General features: G+C 48.5%; 1 protein-coding gene across 2 annotated transcripts in view; it reads right to left on the bottom strand.

Moving 5' to 3' along the window:
• SPEN (spen family transcriptional repressor) overlaps positions 1 to 19084 on the bottom strand; it is a 633803-nt gene that overhangs the window by 425570 nt on the left and 189149 nt on the right. For both annotated transcript variants that reach the window (XM_069611090.1, XM_069611091.1), the window contains exon 4: positions 3751 to 3911. In XM_069611090.1, coding sequence (XP_069467191.1) covers positions 3751 to 3911 — 161 coding nt within the window. The remainder of the gene's footprint in view (positions 1 to 3750; positions 3912 to 19084) is intronic.

The following is a 19084-nucleotide window of genomic DNA, read 5'->3' as shown; positions in this document are numbered from 1 at the left end:
CCAACCGCCAAATTAGCGTTCTCAAGAAGGACCTCGGCGCTGCCGGTAAAGAAGAATTTCCCGTCTTTGCCCCCTCAACAGATCTGGTGTCGCCGCAAGAGCAGGAACGGTGAGAAACAACCTTCACCGATAAGGCCTTGCCAGGCCCTCAGAAACGTTGGTAGCTTTAGCCCCTGTACGAGGGACCTCACACCCAGGTCCGGTAACAGCTTTACTCGCGCGGGCCTCGAACAAACGTTCGGTAGCACCAAGCCCCACCAAGGCCTCGGGGCGCACCCCGGCATAAGAGCCAGTCGTCCAAATACAGATACTCATGGATACCCTGGAGACGAAGTTAGGCAGTAATCACCAACATCATCTTCGTGAAGACACGCGGCGCCGAGCTGAGGCCAAAAGGAAGCACTTGAAATTGGAAGTGCTCCTCTCCCAAAGAGAAGCAGAGATATCTCCTTTGTGGGTTCCAAATCAGGATATGCATGTACGCGTCCTGAAGATCCACAACGCTGAGCCAATCGCCCGTCTGCAAAGAGGAGCGTATCTGGCTGGGCGTGATCATCTTGAATTTCTCTTGGGGTAGGAAAAGATTGAACTGGGAAAGGTCTAGGATGGTGCGCATACCAGCCTGGTTGGGTTTGGACACCGTAAACATCCGGGAGTAGAAGCCCTCCTCTCGCTCCCCAAGGGGGAACGGGGTTCCACGGCTCTGGGGAGCAGAAGTTTCTGAACCTCGGCTTTGAGGGAGGGTGAGCCTGACAGCTGAAAAGGAGGGTTGAGGGGTGGGGTAGGGGGTAAAGGTAAGCGGAAGCCCGCTCAAGTGACTGACAAGACCCATCTGTCTTCTGTGATGGTCTGCCACGCCTCCAAATGAGACGCAATGCGTCCTCCCACCGGGGTCTTGTGCGAGCGCGGAAAACCCTTATTTGGCAGGTTTATCAGTGGCGGTGCCACCTGAACCTGATGAGGAGGCTGAGGAGCGGGAGAAATACCGCGTACGCTGTTGTCTACGTGGTTATTCCCCGCAGGAGTATCCACTCTGCGATTTTTGCGGTCGAGTAAGCCCCTAAAACCAGAGGAAGGTCGACCTTGCGACAACAGCCTTTGAGTCTTGAAGGGAGGTTTAACCAGAACAGACAATGATTTGGCCGTCTGGGTGCTGTCTTTGGTTTTGGTGAGCTCTACATCAGTAGAAGAGTGAAACATCTCCTAACCATCAAATGGAAGGTCCAGAAGGTTGTCTTGCACCTCCATCGAGAACTTAGTGGCATGTAGCCATGCTTGCCGCGAGGGATCAACCCCTAGCATCAGACCCCGAGCCGAGGTGTCTACGTGGCGAGCCGCAGCCTCCAGGAGATCCTGGGCCAAGACCCTGGCATCGGAAAGGCCTCCTCTGAAATCCTCCAGCTTCTCGACCGGAATGTGCTCCTCAAACTCTGACAGACCTCTCCACATCCCCATGTTCGCTCCCGCCAAAATCAATTCTGCATTGGCCTGCCTGAGCTGCAAGGCCGAATTGGCAAAGATTTTCCTCCCTAGGAAGTCCAGGAGCTTGTCCTCCTTTCCCAAGACCTGAGTCGCCGTCGCGGAGGAGGAGGAAGCTGCAGGTCTGTATTGCAGCGTGGGCGCAGCCACCACTGTGGAGGAGGGAGGCAGACAAGACGACAAGGCCACTTCTTCCGGGAATGTAGCCTGTACCTCGCATCAATCTTTTTATTTACAAAAAGTCCCGAATGTGGCTTTTCCCAAACTCTTCGGACCTCGGCTAGAACGTCCTTCTGCAAGAACAGGTCGGTACGCTTCAAAGGAGACAAGGTGAACGCCCCAGAAAGCACACCCTCCTGCGGAGCAGGTGCCTCGGGCACCAGAACATCCAAGAAGCTCATGTCCAGTACCCGGTCATGGAAAGCTCTAGTAGAGCGGGGCAGGACCTCGTTGTCCTGATCGCCTAGAGGGTCATCTGACAGGTCCGGCTCCTGCTGAGCCGAGTCAGGCACTGCCTTGTCCACTGGGGACAATGGTGGCACAGGCGGAAGCGCAGGAGGAGGCACCCGCACAAGGGACCTTAGGTTCACCCGAAGGACCGAACCCTACACCAGGGGCCAATGGCTTAGTTGTAGGGGTAGTACCTAAAATGGCTGCGGTGGTCGTGGCCGGAACGGGCGCCATTTTGTCCTCATCTGAGGGGAACTGCGGCACGTGAGGAAGTGAGGCAGGGGTCCCCGTCGATGGATCAGGGGTCTTAATTTTAGCCTTAACGTAAGGAACCTCGGCAGAGCCGGTACTATGAGGCCTGGAATGTTTCTGTGACATACCAACCGCCAACTGAGCTTTTGAAGGAAGAGCCTCGGCACTGCCGGTAAAAGAAGAAACTTTCTTCTTTGCCCCCTCAACAGATTTGGTGTCACCACAAGAGCGGGAACGGTGCGCTGTCACCGACAGGGCCTTGCCGGCCCCTCAGAACTGTTGGTAGCCTTAGCCTCTGTACGAGGGACCTCGGACCTAGGCCCAGTAGAAGCCCTATCGGCACGGGCCTCGAACATGCGTTCGGTAACCTCAAGCCCAGCCAAGACCTCGGGGCGTACCCCGGTTTTTGTGGGAAGCTGAAAAAACGGCCTCAGAGCAAGCTCCGGTACCCCACGACTCAGTGGAACTGGGTCTACACACAGCCCCCACAGGAGGGGCCTCGGAGTGTACTCCGGTGATCACAGGCCCCTTACTTAGACCCTCGGAGAAAACTCTGGTAGAATTATTAGGCCCGACAGGCACCTCAGGGCGAACCCCGGTAACAGAGCGATCAACGCCCCTCCCGGCTCGAGAGGAACCCGAGAAGGTATCCCCCGGGGTGCTCTGAAAATCAAAGAACTTACTGGACGTTTTTTCTTCTCGTCGATGAACGCCTGTAAATGCGGAGGAGTCGTCCGTCCGAACACCACCTCCCACCGCTCCAACCGACGCTGAAGAGCCCGGATCGAAAGGGAGTCACAGTAAAAACAGGAGTTCCAACGGTGTTCCGGACTCTAAACAGAGAGGATGGGGATCCGCCCTCGCGAAGCGACAGTGACACGATGAACAGTCTGGAAAATCTAGTTTAAAAGACATATACAAACTAGTAAACAAACGCTAGCGAGAGCCAAAGAGGGAAAAACGGGAAGAAAATCTTCCGAGGATGCAAGTGCGTCCGGCCCCGATCATGCAGAGAAAAGGACTGATGGGCGATGCGGAGCCAAGGTGGGCGGGGTTACAGCCGCGTGCCGGGCCCCGCGCAGGAAAGAGAGGAGGGACACATTTTTGAAAAAAACGTGGATGCTTTTTACAAAGTGTTCCGGTCCCGTCCCACAGGACGGAGAGATATCCCATAAGTATGGAGGAAAGGGGAGGGGACGTAGGAGTATTGAAGATTTCAGCCTGGATGCAAAGTGCTGTTGGAGGGTGCACCTCGAGGAATACTTTAATCCGAAAATAAAAAAATACAAACTCTCTCATGGTTCAACTCAATGATTTTATTTAGAATGACTTAGCCAATTATTTACAAGACAGCAGGCCCGACTCAATCCTCTGAATCTGTCGACGATCCCGTGCAAAAGAAGCCAGGTTAAATAACAGTAGCCTTACCTTTATTACTGACAGGGTAGGCAGCGAACAATTCATTTGACATGCATTACTAAATTCAATTTAAAGTGAAGGGGATAGCCGCTGTGTTACACAAAAGGGACATTAAGAGACTTTGCAAGGAATATTTAAGTACGAGTTTACCTGTGGAGCGCACTGGAAGATTCTGAACTTTCACACCAAAACTTTTGCGGGGCTCATCTTTATCCAGAGGGGGCAGTGGCAGGGGTGGAGGCGCAGGAACAGCTGTAGACTGCACGGAACGGGCTGGAGACTCATCACTGGAGCTACTACTGGAATCACTGCTGCAAGTTTAGAAAACGGTGCTTAAAATTTCAGAATGTTATTTGACACAAAAGCAAAATTATTCAATGGAAAAAGTATTTAGCACACAATGTCACAACATGTTTGATTTCCATATCGAATAAACTAAATGAAACACTTCAACCCTCTCAATGACTGTCCACTCTACCCTTTCATCCTTCGCCATCAGTTGTACAAGTTCACATTAAAACATTACAATGAATCAACCTGCTTCCACACACAAGGACAACCTCCAGGGATTCAGACCATACAATATGGATAGTAGCTTTCTTTCCGGGTGTGGATTGAACTCCTACTTTTATTGGAGCAGCAGAGATTCCCATTGGCAGCGTGGACAATCAGAGCTTTACCGCTGGAGTAACTGGCTAAAAAATGTTAGTACACAGATTCTAATATTCAAGCCAAGTAACTTCCCCAGCAGAGTAAGTTCTCTCAAACCATAAGCATTAGTATAAGGTATAACGCAGTGTGAAACGGGTAAAGAGCACAAAGAGGGGTACATGAAACGTACCCAGCATACTACTCCTATACTCTCACCCTCCCAACCCCCCCAGGCTCAGCACATCAATTCCCTAGTCTACACTAGGAAACTGAGGTCTACCTCTTCACCAATCATCCCCTTTTCCCTGTTCTTAGCGTAGCTTCCAACAGCTCTTCCTCAAACCTCGGACATCCCCCCCCCTTCCCTTTCCATACGTGATTGAAATGTCATGGCTTCCTCAATGCTGTTAAGGCTGCCATTCAAACTCTGTCTTGCCCATTTACTCTTTATTATTAACATGCAGCACAAACTTTTTTTCTCTGTCTGACGGATAGGTCACTCGGTGGCAAGACAGTACATGGTGCCCACTCCTACATAGCTGAGGGTACTACTACTACTAGTTTCAAATACAGATGACAGAATTTCAGCTGAAGGACTTCAAGATGGTCAGTTCAACGACTCTCTTGCTACTTTTAAAAGTACCAGACCTTGCCTGGGTCTTTCTGGTTCAATGATTATGCTCCCACCAAGTAAAAACATTAACCAAACGTCATGCCAGCCAATGAAAGGTAGCATACATCCGATGGCTCAACACAAGAGTGGCGGCACCATGACAAAAGGGGAGAAGAGTAGGTTTGTTTTGGGCACAAAGAAACTAGTGTGCACGTCAGGCCATGTGCTCCCTCTTTTTGTAACTCAAGTCAGTGGCCCAACCCTGACAACTTTGCCATCATCTCTGCTGGCCTTCCACTTGCACAAATAGCGTATGAGATATGAAGTCCTTTAACCCAGTGGTGTTGCTGCTTCCTGTCAAAGGCACCCGCAAATTCTGGCTCCACCAACAAAAAATGACAAATGTTTTGTCCAAATTGCAAAAACACTGGCCACAGCACCTAGGATAGGGCGGGTGTGCAGAGATAATTTGATGCCTACATATAAAACAAGCATTGGTAATGCCAACAGTTTGGGCTTTTGATAGGCATGGGAAAGACACTGCTGTAGTGGTGGTAGCAATCGATGACATCAGGTGCAAAATGGTTTATGTACCTGGGCATCTAATAACAAGGTCTTCAAAATGCCCATACTTATACGCAAGCCAAAACGGTTGGCTTTGCCAATGGTTGTGATTGGCAGGACTTCAGTGAAGGACACTAACCAAGTGGCTGAAGCAGACCTGGTTAAGATATTTTATTACGCCAGCAGAGTGTTCCGAGCTTCATTTAAGTCATTAACTCTTAGAAGATTGCTTTGAAAAATAACAGACAGGCACCTCAAGTGCAAAGATTGATGTTGAGGCTTGATTAAAGTGAGCACACAGAGTTCCCATGAGGTGGTGTTTTAACAGGAACTAGGTGTATATGGACATGGGTCTTAGCATGGCCGTGGGCAGTCAAAGGATGGCAACAGCCCTCCAGATCAGGTGCGTTTTTACGCACAGAAATCTTGTCAATGCGGCCCTTTTAATTCTTCCTTGCGTACTGCTTACACAGGCTATTTATGGCAGCACCCCCATAAATCATGGCGCTTACTGGTAACAGCTTGGCCCTTGGCAGCTTGCAAATCTACTCTTTACTTTGGCAAGCCACATAGTTCCTTGAAAGAAGCAACTGGGACGAGTCCTGGTCTGTTTAATGTTTTTAAACACTCTTCTCTGTTAATGATTCTATCAAGATAATATTTTCTGAGCAATGTAAAAAGAAATGTGTTTTATGTGCATTTCATAGGTTAAATCATCTTGAATCATGAACATGCTTTTCACTTTGCTTTAGGACACAGGTAGTATGATGTAAAATGAAAATGGTCTTAAACAAGGGCTGCATTTCTGATTAATTTTCCTTGGTCTTAATCCGCTTTAATAGAGGCAAAGCAGTTGCAACAGCATGGGCATTTCACACTTAGTTGTTTTCATCACAGAAGCACATCAATTGCATTTAATGGCCTGGGGTTCTTGATATTAGCCACCCAGCAAGCAGTTGTTTGGCTTTTGTGAGAAGCAAAAGCTTTTTTGCTGTTCTATATGAAGATGTGTTTTTTTGTCTTAAGCGTGCATGAAAGGGCACTATACATGGTTTGTTTTCTTAGAGAGCAACAAATAGCTAGACGTGTGGTCTGAACTTCAACTCCCTTTCTGGCCACCCACCACAAGCAGGTATAATGGATACAGGTAGAAGCAGTGCTGTATATATTTTCAGTGGCACAGATTGTACCAGTACCTCAACAGGAATGCTATATATTCAGGCAAAGTAGCCCAATTCATCATCGAAGCTGCTATTCGCATTTTATAATGCCTAATAGTCACAGCAGGGCTGATCGCATCATGCCCACATTTATTAGCAGAACTGCTACGTTTTGGGACAGTACCGGAATATCTTAACAGACCTGCTGTTAAGAAAGCACAAACATGTGTTGGGATTTTCTGCAGCGAGCTAAAGTACTGAGCAAGAACAATGTCGGAGCTTTTCCCACCAACTTCCAACAGCGTGAAAAGATTGCTTGCTGTCATATACTTCAATCCCTTCTACTCGATCTTGCGCTTTTCAAAACATCTGCTCTGCCATGTCCGATTACTGAGTCCCACTGCAAAAACGGGCACGTTTCAAAGCCTCATTATAAATCTCCTGACCAAGGAAGGATAGCCCAAACAGGCATAGAGCTTTTAACAAGCCATATATGTCAGGCAAGCCTCACATGGAACTGCCAGTACCCTAACCCAATGCCCCTTTCAGCGTCAGCCTGTTGGGGAAAGGCAGCTCAGTGGATCAATAACCCTGTTGCAGAGATGGTGTACCCTGTTAGTTCAAATCCTGTTGATAGGCGAGTTAATGAATTTGCATCAGAGATATGCGTTTAAGATGCTAGTAACATTCAACAGTAACAGAGTTGACATACTTTCGATTTATCAAAAGGACTACTAAATGTTCAGTGATTCAGAACACACATTTCATCCGGTATGCTCTACTTGTAATGGCTCAGAACACACAAATCAACAGGGCTGCTATACCTGTGACGGCACAGAACAGACCCATCTAAAAAAGGAGCACCCAATGGTAAAGCTGCAGAGATCAATGAGCTACATGATAGGGCAACAAAGAAAGTGAGAAGGGAAACAGTTAATGATAGGACAAACAATATAAGTGAGGCATAGAAGCAAAGCAAAAGACGTTTATTTTGCCATTTGTAGAGCGCACCCAACCCTGAGGCATCTGGGCGCTGGGATCTTGAAGGTTACATACATGATAGTTAGCAGTTATGAGCATACATATAGTTGAATAAGTATATTTAAGTTGAAATACAGGCATGTTAGTTACAGGTTTTAGAATTGCATATAGTAAGATAGGCAAAGGCGCTAGTGAAGGTTAAAAATTGGAGGTACATGGACATATTGGACAACAAATCTGAAGTATGGTTTGGTAGAGTGGTCTATTCTAGGGAGAATAGTCAGATTTTGAGGTGTTCGCGAAATGACCAAAATTAGGCTTCTGATCTTAGTGATGGGGGTAGGGAGTTCCAGTGTTCAGCAGCTAGCACTGGGAAACTTACCACCAGCTTTCTGTAGTTTGTATTTATGGATGGTGAGGAGGTGTGTGTGTGTAGGTGCTGCACATGGGTCTATTAGATTTATACAGTTAGAACTTGTTGGGATAGGTATTTGGGGCAGTTTGCGAGATACATATGCGTGTCAAGGAGAGGGTTTTGAAAAGGATGCAGTCCTGTACTGGTAGCCAGTGTGCGGCGCATCTAGTCTAGCTAATGTGGTCTTTCCAGGGGATGATCAGCGCTGCTCTAAGTACATTATTCTGGATCAGCTGTAGTTTCTTGATGTTGCTTCGGTCGGTTCCGATATAAAGGGCATTACAATAATCCAGTCGGGATAGTATTAGAGCCCTGGAAAGGGTTGTGCAGCTGGCTGGAGACGAGAACGGTCTGCAAACCGTGATGAGGTTAGCAATGTAGGCAGCCGAAGTGGGTGTTGCGTTAACTTGTCTCTTAAGTGCAAGGGCCGAGTCAAGATAAATGCCCAAAGTTTTTACCTCTTTGGATACAGGGATGGAATTTCCATCAATCATAAATGACCTGTAGGTGGCATCAAGGATAGTCTATTCTGTGTTGTGGGCTGATGATGAGAAGCACTGTATTCTCATCATTGAGACATAGGCCGTGCTGGGCCATCCAAGCCTGGATAACTTGTTAGATTTGATTTAGAGATCTTGTGTCGGTGTATTAAGAGCCTGTAAGGGGTATGAGGATTTGGATCTGCATAGTTAGTGTAAGTGACACACAGATAGTCTGGGAAATCGAAAAGGGGTTTTATAGCGCAGGTGAGACACAAGAGCCTTGCGGAACACCATATGAGACTGGGGCAGGTGGAGCTGATGCTGTGGGTAAGAAAACCCTCATGGTTCTATTGGACAGGAAGGATTGTATCCATAGTATGGCATCAGATGAGAATTGGGCTGCAGCGGCGAGGTGATTGCAAAGTATATTATGGTCGACAAGGTCGAAGGCCGCTGATAAATCAAGTAGGAGGAGGAGTGCTAGGTTGCCGTGGTCTTTAAATTCATCCATTTGAATATTAAGATCAAGCAAGGCTGTTTCGGTGCCATGTCCTGGTCAGAAACCTGATTGGCGGAGACCGATGAGGTTATGGGTTTAGGTGTTTTCGGATTTGCAAGTAGGCTGCTTCGTCAAGAATTTTAAGGAAGAATGGCACTTTCGTTATAGGGCGGTAGTTAGTGGGGCTGCTGGGGTCCAGGGTGGGTTTCTTCAGCAGTGAGAGAACCCAAGCGTCTTTTAGGCTGGTGGGGACGGTGTTAGATTTGAAGGAAGCATTCATTAGTGTTGTGATGAAAGGTGCAAGTTCGATAGAGAGTGTGGCTGCGCATATGTCCCCTCGGTTGCCGAGACTGGGGTAAAGTCGAAGTAAGGCCGCGCTTTTTGTGTGGAGAATATGGGGCTCTGTGCTGGTTGACTGAAGGCTAGGTTCAGTTTTATTTGTTGGAATTTTGATTGGAGCAAGGCTATTTTGTCTAGGAGGGCTTTTTGAATGCTTGTGCACCAGGCAGGGTCTTTATGTCAAACCTCTTGGGGAGGTACTGGAGACTCAAGCTCGCAAAGAATAGGAATAATTCTTTGGTGCCAGAGTTTGCTTTGGAGGTTCGGTCATTGTAGATGGAGATTTTGATTAGTACAATGCCTTTTTATAACTTTTGGACAAACTGGTGTAGATATCTTTGTTCAGTTTGGTGGGCGCATTTTTCCACTTGGACTCTGCAACTCTCTTGGCATTGCGCAGTGATTTGAGGTCAGGGATATATCAGGCATTAAGATGTGCCCTTTATTTGGCTTTGCGCAAGCTTAGTAGTGCCACGTCATCAATGGCAGATAGAATGGTTTGGTTATCGAATTCCACTAACTTAAAGTTTGCTGGTGTTTGCTGGAAAATCGGTAATGGGTTACATTAGTGGCAGAAGTTTAAAGACACTAAAATAAAAAACAGATCAGCAGCAGGTGGGGAGAGCCGAAATAGAAAAGACAGACTAGAGAAGGACAGGACAATAACATAAGAGACAGTGCGAGGCAGAAAAGGAGTAGCAACCACAGCTGAGAAAATGAAAAAAAAGAAGATATAGCCAGAGTAAAGACACGAGAGAGGAAGAGGAGTTATATCAACCGATACAGCGAGATATAGGAGGGAAACAGCAGCAGAATGCAGAGATGGGAGAGGCAGAGTGACAAAAAGACCACAAAACGTGGCATAGCAACACTTAAGGGTGAGAGGCATAGCATCAAAGTGAGAGACAGGGGAGACAGCAGCAAAGGGAAGGAGAAACTGAGCAACAACATGGAGTGGCTGTCAAGCAGGTAGTGCCAGGCAGCAACAGTAGGCCCGAGAGGCAGAGAAGTGATGCTGGTAGTGTGAGGTACTTGATTTATGAATCCCCCGATTTAACTAGCTGGCATCTGTAGTAGCTCTTAACAGAGTTGGTGTCCAAATATCATGAAAATGAAGCTGGGTAGTATGCATCTACAAGGTTCTTGTGTGGGGAAAATGTTTTCCACAGCTGCAATACATTATTTAGAAACACTTTGAAATACAGCTGTTTTGGTACTAATGTTTTTGCATAAAGTTTGAATTTTAAGCACAAATTGGATAGTTGTCAGACACTTTTTACTCTCTTGCGAAAGGAGGAAACTCTTGAAATTGTATTCACTCTCCAATTCTAAAAATTGGGAGTAAAAGACATACATTCCAAAATCCTATCTGGAGGAGTAGGTGGGAAAATAACCAAACACCACCTACAAGCTTGGTGTCCCTAGTTGTATGCCATTTCTCCCCATCTGTACTCCAATACAACAGTTTCGTATTATAAGAGCCCAAACTAAAAAGGAGAAATTAGGGGTTTGAGTAGTCTTCCAGGGTGCGCTTTGTTCACATTCAAAGGTTCCTGCGAACTAGAATCTTTAGCACCGCACTTAAAGGAATGGTTCGGCCAAAAAATGTTATTGCAAAAAAAGATGGGCAATAATTAAAAAAAAAAAACATATATATGGGATACATTACTCACCGTAATCGTATTTCTGATGCTTGTATCTGCTTAGATTCACATGCTGTGCATAGGCCGACATCTAGTGGAAGCTGCGGAGTATTACAGTTTGTTTTTCGAAAGTCGAAAATGGGCGTCGACACAGGCGTGCCAGTAATACTATCCCTAGTGTGACGTCCACTGTACCCAAGATCCCTCACGCGTGTAGGATCCTCAGATTGTATTTTTTCTGACATGAGGAAGCATGAGGAGTAGCGTGAGTACAGATAATCCAAGCAGATAGACAGAAAAGGTAAGACTACAAGCAATCATGCGCCTTCTCTCGGAGGGGAGGAAGGGTGGGTCGCATGTGAATCTAAGCAGATACAAGCATCAGAAATACGATTACGGTGAGTAATGTATCCCTTCTGAGGCTTGTGGAATCTGCTTAGATCACATGCTGTGCATAGATTAGCGAGCAGTACCAGAAGAAGGAGGTGGGATGTGAGAAGGGTCATGAGCAAACAGGTGTCTTAGAACCGCTTGTCCCACTTGTGTATCTGTCTTGGAATGAGTGTCAATGCAGTAATGCTGAGTAAAAGTGTGAATAGAGCTCCAAGTAGCCGCTTTGCAAATGGTGTCGAGGGGAACATTTGCAATGAAAGCCAGAGTGGCACCAATGCCTCTAGTAGAGTGGGCCCTTGGCGTAAAAGGCAGAGTCTTGTCAGAAAGAGAGTAACACAGCTGTATACAGTTGATAATCCACTTCGAGATAGCGCCCTTAGAGACGCGATCCCCCTCTCTGCCTGTAGCTACGGAGACAAACAGTTGATCTGTTTTCCTTAGCGGTCTGGTTTTATTTACATAGTATAGGACCGCCCTACGCACATCTAGGGTGTGTAGTTTCACCTCAGCCGAGCTTTGCGGGTTCTGGAAGAAAGCCGGAAGCTCGATGGACTGGTTTACATGGAACTTGGATATGAATTTAGGTGAGAACCTAGGGTGTGTGCGTAAAACCAGTTTGTCCTTGTGGATAGTAAAGAAAGGATCCTGCACTGACAGAGCCTGAATTTCACTGACCCTTCTTATGGAGGTAATGGCTACTAAGAAGGCCGTTTTATAAGTCAGGTGTTTGAGACTACTTTTATGCATGGGTTCGAATGGGGGTCCCATGAGCTTAGCTAGCACCACGTTGAGGTCCCATCCTGGCGGTGGGTTCGAAATAGGAGGGTGAAGTCTCTTTACTCCTTCCATGAAGGCTTTAACCACTGGTACTTTCCACCACGAGACCTTGTTATGGGATGTGGTGTAAGCCGAGAGGGCTGCCAGGTGTACTTTCAGCGAGTTAAAAACCAACCCTGCATCCAGCAGGTGGAGCATGTATGTCACAACGTTGGAAGGAGTGCAATCAACCGGGTTGATTTGTTTATTCTGGCACCAGATAACGAATCTTTTCCACTTATCAAAGTTACAGTGCCTTGTATTTGGTTTCCTGGACTCCTTTAGAATGTCCATACACCTCTGTGGTAATTTGAGATGTCCAAACTCTATGACTTCAGGAGCCATGCTGCTAGGTTCATAGAGTTGGGTTCCTGATGCACTGTTTGACCCTGTTGCTGGGACAGTAGGTTGTACCAGGCTGGGAGTCTGATGGGTTCGCACACCGCCATCCTGCGTAGGTGTGGAAACCATGGTTGTCTCGCCCACATGGGAGCAACTAGGATGAGCGTCATAGATTCCTTGTTCATCTTGTACACCACCTTCCTGATGAGAGGAGTTGGTGGAAAAGCGTACGCAAACATCCCTGACCAGTTCATCCACAGGGCATTCCCTTGGGAGTCCGGCTGGGGGAACCTGGATGCAAATCCTGGGCATTGTTTGTTTTCGCTTGTGGCGAATAGGTCTATAGTGGGGAAACCCCACTGAGAGAAGAGATCTTCTACTACGTCTCTGTGAAGGACCCATTCGTGTTCTTCTGGGAGGGAGTTTCTGCTTAGAGCATCCGCTAGGGAATTGAGCTCCCCTGGAACATGTTGCGATGACAGGAAGATGTTCCGTCTGAGTGCCCATATCCATATTTTCTGGGCAAGCTTGGACAGATTTGGCGAACGAGTCCCCCCTTGCTTGTTCAGATAGAACATGGCTGTCGTGCTGTCCGTCCTGATCTGCACCGACAAGTTCAGTAGATGGGGCTCGAACGCCCTTAGCGCTCGGAATACTGCCAGAAGCTCTAGCAGATTGATGTGGTTCTTGGCTACTGAGTGAGACCAGAGACCCTGAGCTGTGTGGTGGAGATGGTGAGCTCCCCACCCAGTCAGGCATGCATCTGTAGTCACCACGGCTTGTACTTCGGGATCGTAAAAGGGTTTCCCCTTTGCGAGATTCTCTCTTGTCCACCAGTGTAGGCTCTGTACGAGTGTTGGCGAAACGACCACTAGATCGTCCCAATGACCACTTGCCTGAGACCACTGTTTCGCCAACCATTCCTGCATGGGACGCATGCGCAGACGCGCGTGGGGGACCAGGTAAATGCATGACGCCATCATGCCCAGTAACCGCATAGCTTTGCGTACTGTTATCTGTTGACCTGACTGATAATGCGGAATTTGCAGAAGTATATTCCGAATTCTCTCTTCCGAAGGGAAGGTCAATCCTTTCTGAGTATCTAGGATAGCTCCTAGAAACTGTTTTGAGGTGCTTGGCACCAGACTTGACTTTTTCTCGTTGATGGAGAAGCCTAATTCGTGGAGGAGGTCGATAGTCCTCTGAATGTTTGACCTGCAAATTCCTGGGGTTTCCCCCGTTATGAGCCAGTCGTCCAGATAAGGGTACACCGGGATTGCTTCCCTGCGTAGGTGTGCAGCCGCCACCGCCAGTACCTTGGTGAATACCCTTGGTGCTGAAGCTATCCCGAAGGGCAGTACCTTGAATTGGTAGTGGCGACTGTCCACCTTGAAGCGCAAGTACTTTTTGTGCGCTGGGAGCATGGAAATATGAAAATAAGCATCTTTCATATCCAAGGTTGCCATGTAATCCCCCTTTTTTAGGAGGGGGATTACCTCTTGTAGCGTGGTCATACGGAATTTTTGGGGCTTGACATATTTGTTGGCAGGCCGTAAGTCCAATACTGGGCGCATTGTCAAATCTTTCTTTGGCACAAGGAAGTAAGTTGAATAGATACCCTTGTTTACCTGGTGTCCTGGGACGAGTTCTATCGCGTCCTTTTCTAGCAGAATGGCGATCTCCTCGAGAAGGATCCTTTGATGCTCTAGGGAGTGCACTCTTTGTCGTGGAGGATGATTCCGGGGACGCTGCAGTAGTTCTATACAATATCCTGCGGATACTGTTGACAGCACCCATCTGTCTGAGGTGATCCCTTCCCAAGCCTGGGTGAAGGTGGAAATGCGTCCCCCTACTGGGGTTGCGTGGCAAGGGACCCTGAACTGAGCGTCACTGTTTTGGTGGAGGCGTGCCCCCGCCCTTGTTGGGGCTGCCTCTGCCTCTTCCACGACCTCTCTTGTTACCCCTGCCGTAACTCTGGGTAGACTGCTGGTTGTTATTCCATTGTGTACCTTGTCCCTGGGCATAGTTGCCTCTTTGTGAATTTTGGCCGCGTGGGCGACGAAAATTATTGTTCCCCCTCTGGTTAGGGGGTTTGTTGGTAAGCTGGCCAAGGGATTTGAGAGTCTCATATTCATCTTTGGCATTTTTAAGTGCGTCTTCGACCGCTTTCCCAAACAATAGGTCGGGTTCCACTGGCTTGTCTATTAAAGAAGCCTGGGTTTCTGTCTTGAATCCCGACTGCCGTAACCACGCATGTCTCTTGATAACAGTACCTTCTGCTATCAATCTCCCTGCGTTGTCAGCGGCGTCGAAAGTTGCTTTTAAAATGCAACCAGACACGGCTCTCCCCTCTGCCGAGATCCGAGCCAGCTGGCCCTTTAACGGTTCTGGAGCAGAGGCAATGAGCGCCGCGACTTCTTCCCATTGATGGCAATTGTAACTAGCCAACAGGGTGGTGGAATTCGCAATCCTTGCTTGGTAGGCGGACGTTGAGGCTACCTTTCTGCCAAACCCGTAAAGTTTTTTTGCTCTCCTTGTCGGGAGGAGCTTCTGATGAAGATAAGGGCGTGCCAGCCCTCTTTCTAGTGTTGGTCACCACTAGGGAATCTGGTTTAAGATGTCCCTTTATATACAGAGGGTCAGACTGGGCTGCCCGGAAAATCTTTTCAATTCTGGGGTTGACAGCTCTGGTGAGGTTAGGATTCACCAGGGAAGGATCTATTCTTCGTTGGATGGATTTGAGGATAGGGATGGTCTGAGCGACCGGTCTTCTCTCTCCTACAAACTCCTCCGCGAAGTCCCTTTCCTCCTGTACACCGTGGGTGTCGATGTGGAAGTGTTCCGCTGCTCGAGCGAGAACCTCGTTAAGGAGGGGCTGGTTATCAACTGGAGAGTCAGTAACTGGGGCTTCGCTTTGTACTGGGGAATCTACTCTGTAAATTTCCTGCTCATCTTCTCCCTCCTCCAGGTCCTCATCCTCTGCATAGTAATCTGTCCCGGTTTGTTCTTCCATAAATGCAAACTCCTGGTCCTCTTCAGGGAAAACTTGTCCCTGATAACTGGGGAGTGGAGTAGAATATGGAGTGGAGTAAGGCTGAACCTTGAAGGGTTCAGGTCTTTCGACCCGGGGCTCTTTACTTAGCGGGATAGGATCGGAGGAGCCTGAGGGTGTGGCCCCTTGAGGGTTATATGAAAGAAAGTGTTCTGGGTTCTTATCATAAAAATCAGCCAAGGAAGACATCCTAGACATAACCCTGTCTATGTCTTCACTGGACCATACCCTGGAACAGGGTATTACTTTAGCAGGTGATTTATTTTCAAGGGTAGACTTGAGTTTGCTTGTCTGCTTAGGCTTTACAGGGGTGGAAGGCTGTGCTTTCCGCTGTTTCCCCCCTTCTCCGTGCGTGGAAAAATGTTTTCCCTGTCCCTTGGGGGCCCCAGAGACTTTCGACGCCTGGCGTCGAGGGTCTGGAGAGGTATCTGTGTGCTTCGGGCGTGGGGCCTCACTGATGTTAACCGCGGTCTCGGTATCTTGGAGCGCGGCCTGGGGGTGGAAGTCGTCTTCGTCTCCCGACGATCGAACTTCCGTTAGTGTGTGTAGCGAGGCACTCTTGGCAAGAGTGGATGATTGCCTTGCGTCGTGAGGCGATCTCGATCGAGAGCGCCCAGAGGACACCGAGTCGGACCGTTCTTTTTGTGCCTCTTTCCGGGAAGTCGACGTCGTCGAGGTCCGGTTGGTCTTAGTGTGTTTAGTGTGTGTTAGGTGTGTAGCGCTTGCGTCGCCGGGGGTCTTCCCCATAGCCGCCTTGCCGGACGACCTTCCGAGGTCGGGGACCTGCGCTCGTCGGCTGTCTTTCGACGCCGTAATGCCCTCGCCGTCCGAAAGTACGGCGTCGCTGCCATCGCTGAAGGCGCCCTCCGCTGCCATGGCCTCCTGCCTGGCGTGGTGGGCCCAACGCTTTGTCGAACGGTCCTTAAGTGTCTTAGGTTTAAACCTACTACACGCTCTGCAGTTCGCTTCGGGGTGATCCCTCGGCAAGCAGAGATTGCACGTGGCGTGCCTGTCGACCCAAGGGTATTTGCGATTGCACTTGGGGCAGAATTGAAAAGGGGTACCCTCCATACGCACCTTAAGGCAGCGGGCTGCTAAGTGTAGGAATATATATAAATGTAACTATATATCAAGAGTGAAGAGTATGTACCACCCCCCACTCTCCCTACTTGTAAGGGCCGAGGCCAGCGGCCTACCGAGGCCCAGATCCGTCGTGCAGCAGTCGACGGTCGATGACTTCTCCAGCCGTCGTCGAGGTTGAGGGTCGACGTTGGGGTGGGGAAGGGAATGAATAAGAATTAAAATTATAATAACAGCAAAAGTATGGCTAAGGCCAGGGAACTCCGCAAGATGCTTCCGACCAGTATGGCGGAAAAAAACAATCTGAGGATCCTACACGCGTGAGGGATCTTGGGTACAGTGGACGTCACACTAGGGATAGTATTACTGGCACGCCTGTGTCGACGCCCATTTTCGACTTTCGAAAAACAAACTGTAATACTCCGCAGCTTCCACTAGATGTCGGCCTATGCACAGCATGTGATCTAAGCAGATTCCACAAGCCTCAGAAATATATATATAATAACCAATGCCACTTTTTAAAAAAAAGTTTTTAAGTCCCTATGTAAAATTTTTAGAAAATTAAGCTCAAAATTTTAAAAAGGAAGCACATGGGGGCATCCATTTTGTGAAATGGATTCCCGCCTGTGCTTGCTTTGCGGCGCTAATGAAGGAAAAGCCAGCCAGCTGTAGTAAACAAAAGCGACCACTGGGTGGCTTTTCTTTCATTGGTGCCGGGACTCTGAGGACGCAGACTCAGGCACCAGGCCGCCCAGCAGAACGATTGTGGGGAGGGGTGCCACAACTGGTGATTGCTCTGGTGAAGGTCTGAATCTGCAGCAACCTGATCGGAAAGGACAGACATGTGCTGCAGTTCCGAAAACCAGAACCTGGCTGGCCACCAAGGAGCTATGAAGAGGAGAGTGCAGTTCGATGCACTCCTGATTTTCCATAGTGACCCATGAATCAGTTGCATAGGAGGGAAAGCGTAAGCGTTTATGTTGTCCCACAGGATCTCGAGGATGTCCGCCCCCAAGGAAGACACTCCGAGCCCGTCCCGGGAAGCATAAAGAGGATGTTTCCTGTTCAGTGATGTCGCACTGAAGTCCACCGCTGGAGTACCCCATTGCTGGAAGATCTTGGTGAGAACATCGGTGTTCATCTCACACTCGTAACCTGCTGCAGATTGGCGGCTGAGGGTGTCTGCAGCCACATTGATGTGACCCGTAATGTGCACAGCTTGAAGCTAGACATTGTTTTGGATAGCCCAGGAGGCGAGACTTGGTGCTCCCCAGTTTGTTGATGTAGAACATCGCTACGGAATTGTCTGTGCAAATTCAAACCACACTGTTTGTGATCTAGGGTTGAAAAACCTTGAGCAACAGATAAACTGCCAGGAGCTCCAGGTAATCGACATTGGACCGCCTGTCCTGAGGCATCCACAAATCGTACACCTCGAGGTGACGCAGTGTCACTCCTCACCCCAGAAGGGAGGAGTCTGTAGTAACTGTTTCTTGTGGGCAGGGCTCCTAGAAAGGTTGCTGGCGGAGTACCACCATAGAAGATCTGCCATCATGCAGGATGGAACTGAAATCATCTTGGAATCCGGATCCATAGCCTGGAACCAGCAGCTCCGGAGAGCAAGCTGAGTGCGCCTCATTTTCAGGTGTGTTTGAGACCTCGGAAAATAAGTTGCCTTTGCTGGGGTTTTCGCAAGGACAATGACTTGGCAGTTTCAGTGCTTGCCTTGGTCTTTGTGAGTTCCTCATCCGTGGAGGAGTGGAACAGTGCTTTACCCTCGAAGGGGAAACCAAGCACCTTGTCCTGAACGTCCTTCGGAAACTTTGTTGCATGCAGCTATGTTTGGCGGGAGATGTCTACTCCGACCATAAGGCCTCAAGCGGAAGTATCTACATGATGGGGCGCAACCTCAAGAAGAACCTGCGCCAGAACCCTTGCATCGGATAACCCGCCCTTAAAGTCTTTGAACCTATCAAGAGTAATACATTTGAAAATTGGTATCCCCTATAGAGCTCAGCGGTGGACAGGACCTGGATTGTGTTATTTCGGGGAATGAATGGGAGGCCCATTTTACTGAAATATACTCAGATGGGGATGGAGGGGGCGGCAGTCCCACGAGGGTTGGTCCCAGTGTTTGATCGGCCAGAGGGGTTGTTGGTTATCCTAGAGTCTGAGGTTGGGGAAGCATAACTCTCCCAGAGATTGGGTAAGGCCCCGGGGCCCAAACTAATCCCAATTTACTTTTTCCGTGATGAGCTGGAAATTTGGATCCGGATATTGACGTGAATCTTTAATGCAGCCATTAGGTTCGATTTGGGACCCCCGCACCCCCAACCAGGTTTGAGGCTACACTTGTCCCAATCTAAAAAAATAAATAGCGTCTGCCCAATCTCCCTTTTGGACAGCGCGGGCAAGACATTTGGAAAGGTTCTGCAAACTAAACTTAAAAAGTGG

Source organism: Ambystoma mexicanum, chromosome 8 (assembly GCF_040938575.1).
Source record: "Ambystoma mexicanum isolate Mex_15411 chromosome 8, UKY_AmexF1_1, whole genome shotgun sequence".
Taxonomy (NCBI): Eukaryota; Metazoa; Chordata; class Amphibia; order Caudata; family Ambystomatidae; genus Ambystoma; species Ambystoma mexicanum.
Note: the sequence above shows the minus strand (reverse complement) of the source record. Positions and strands in the feature narration are given on the sequence as shown.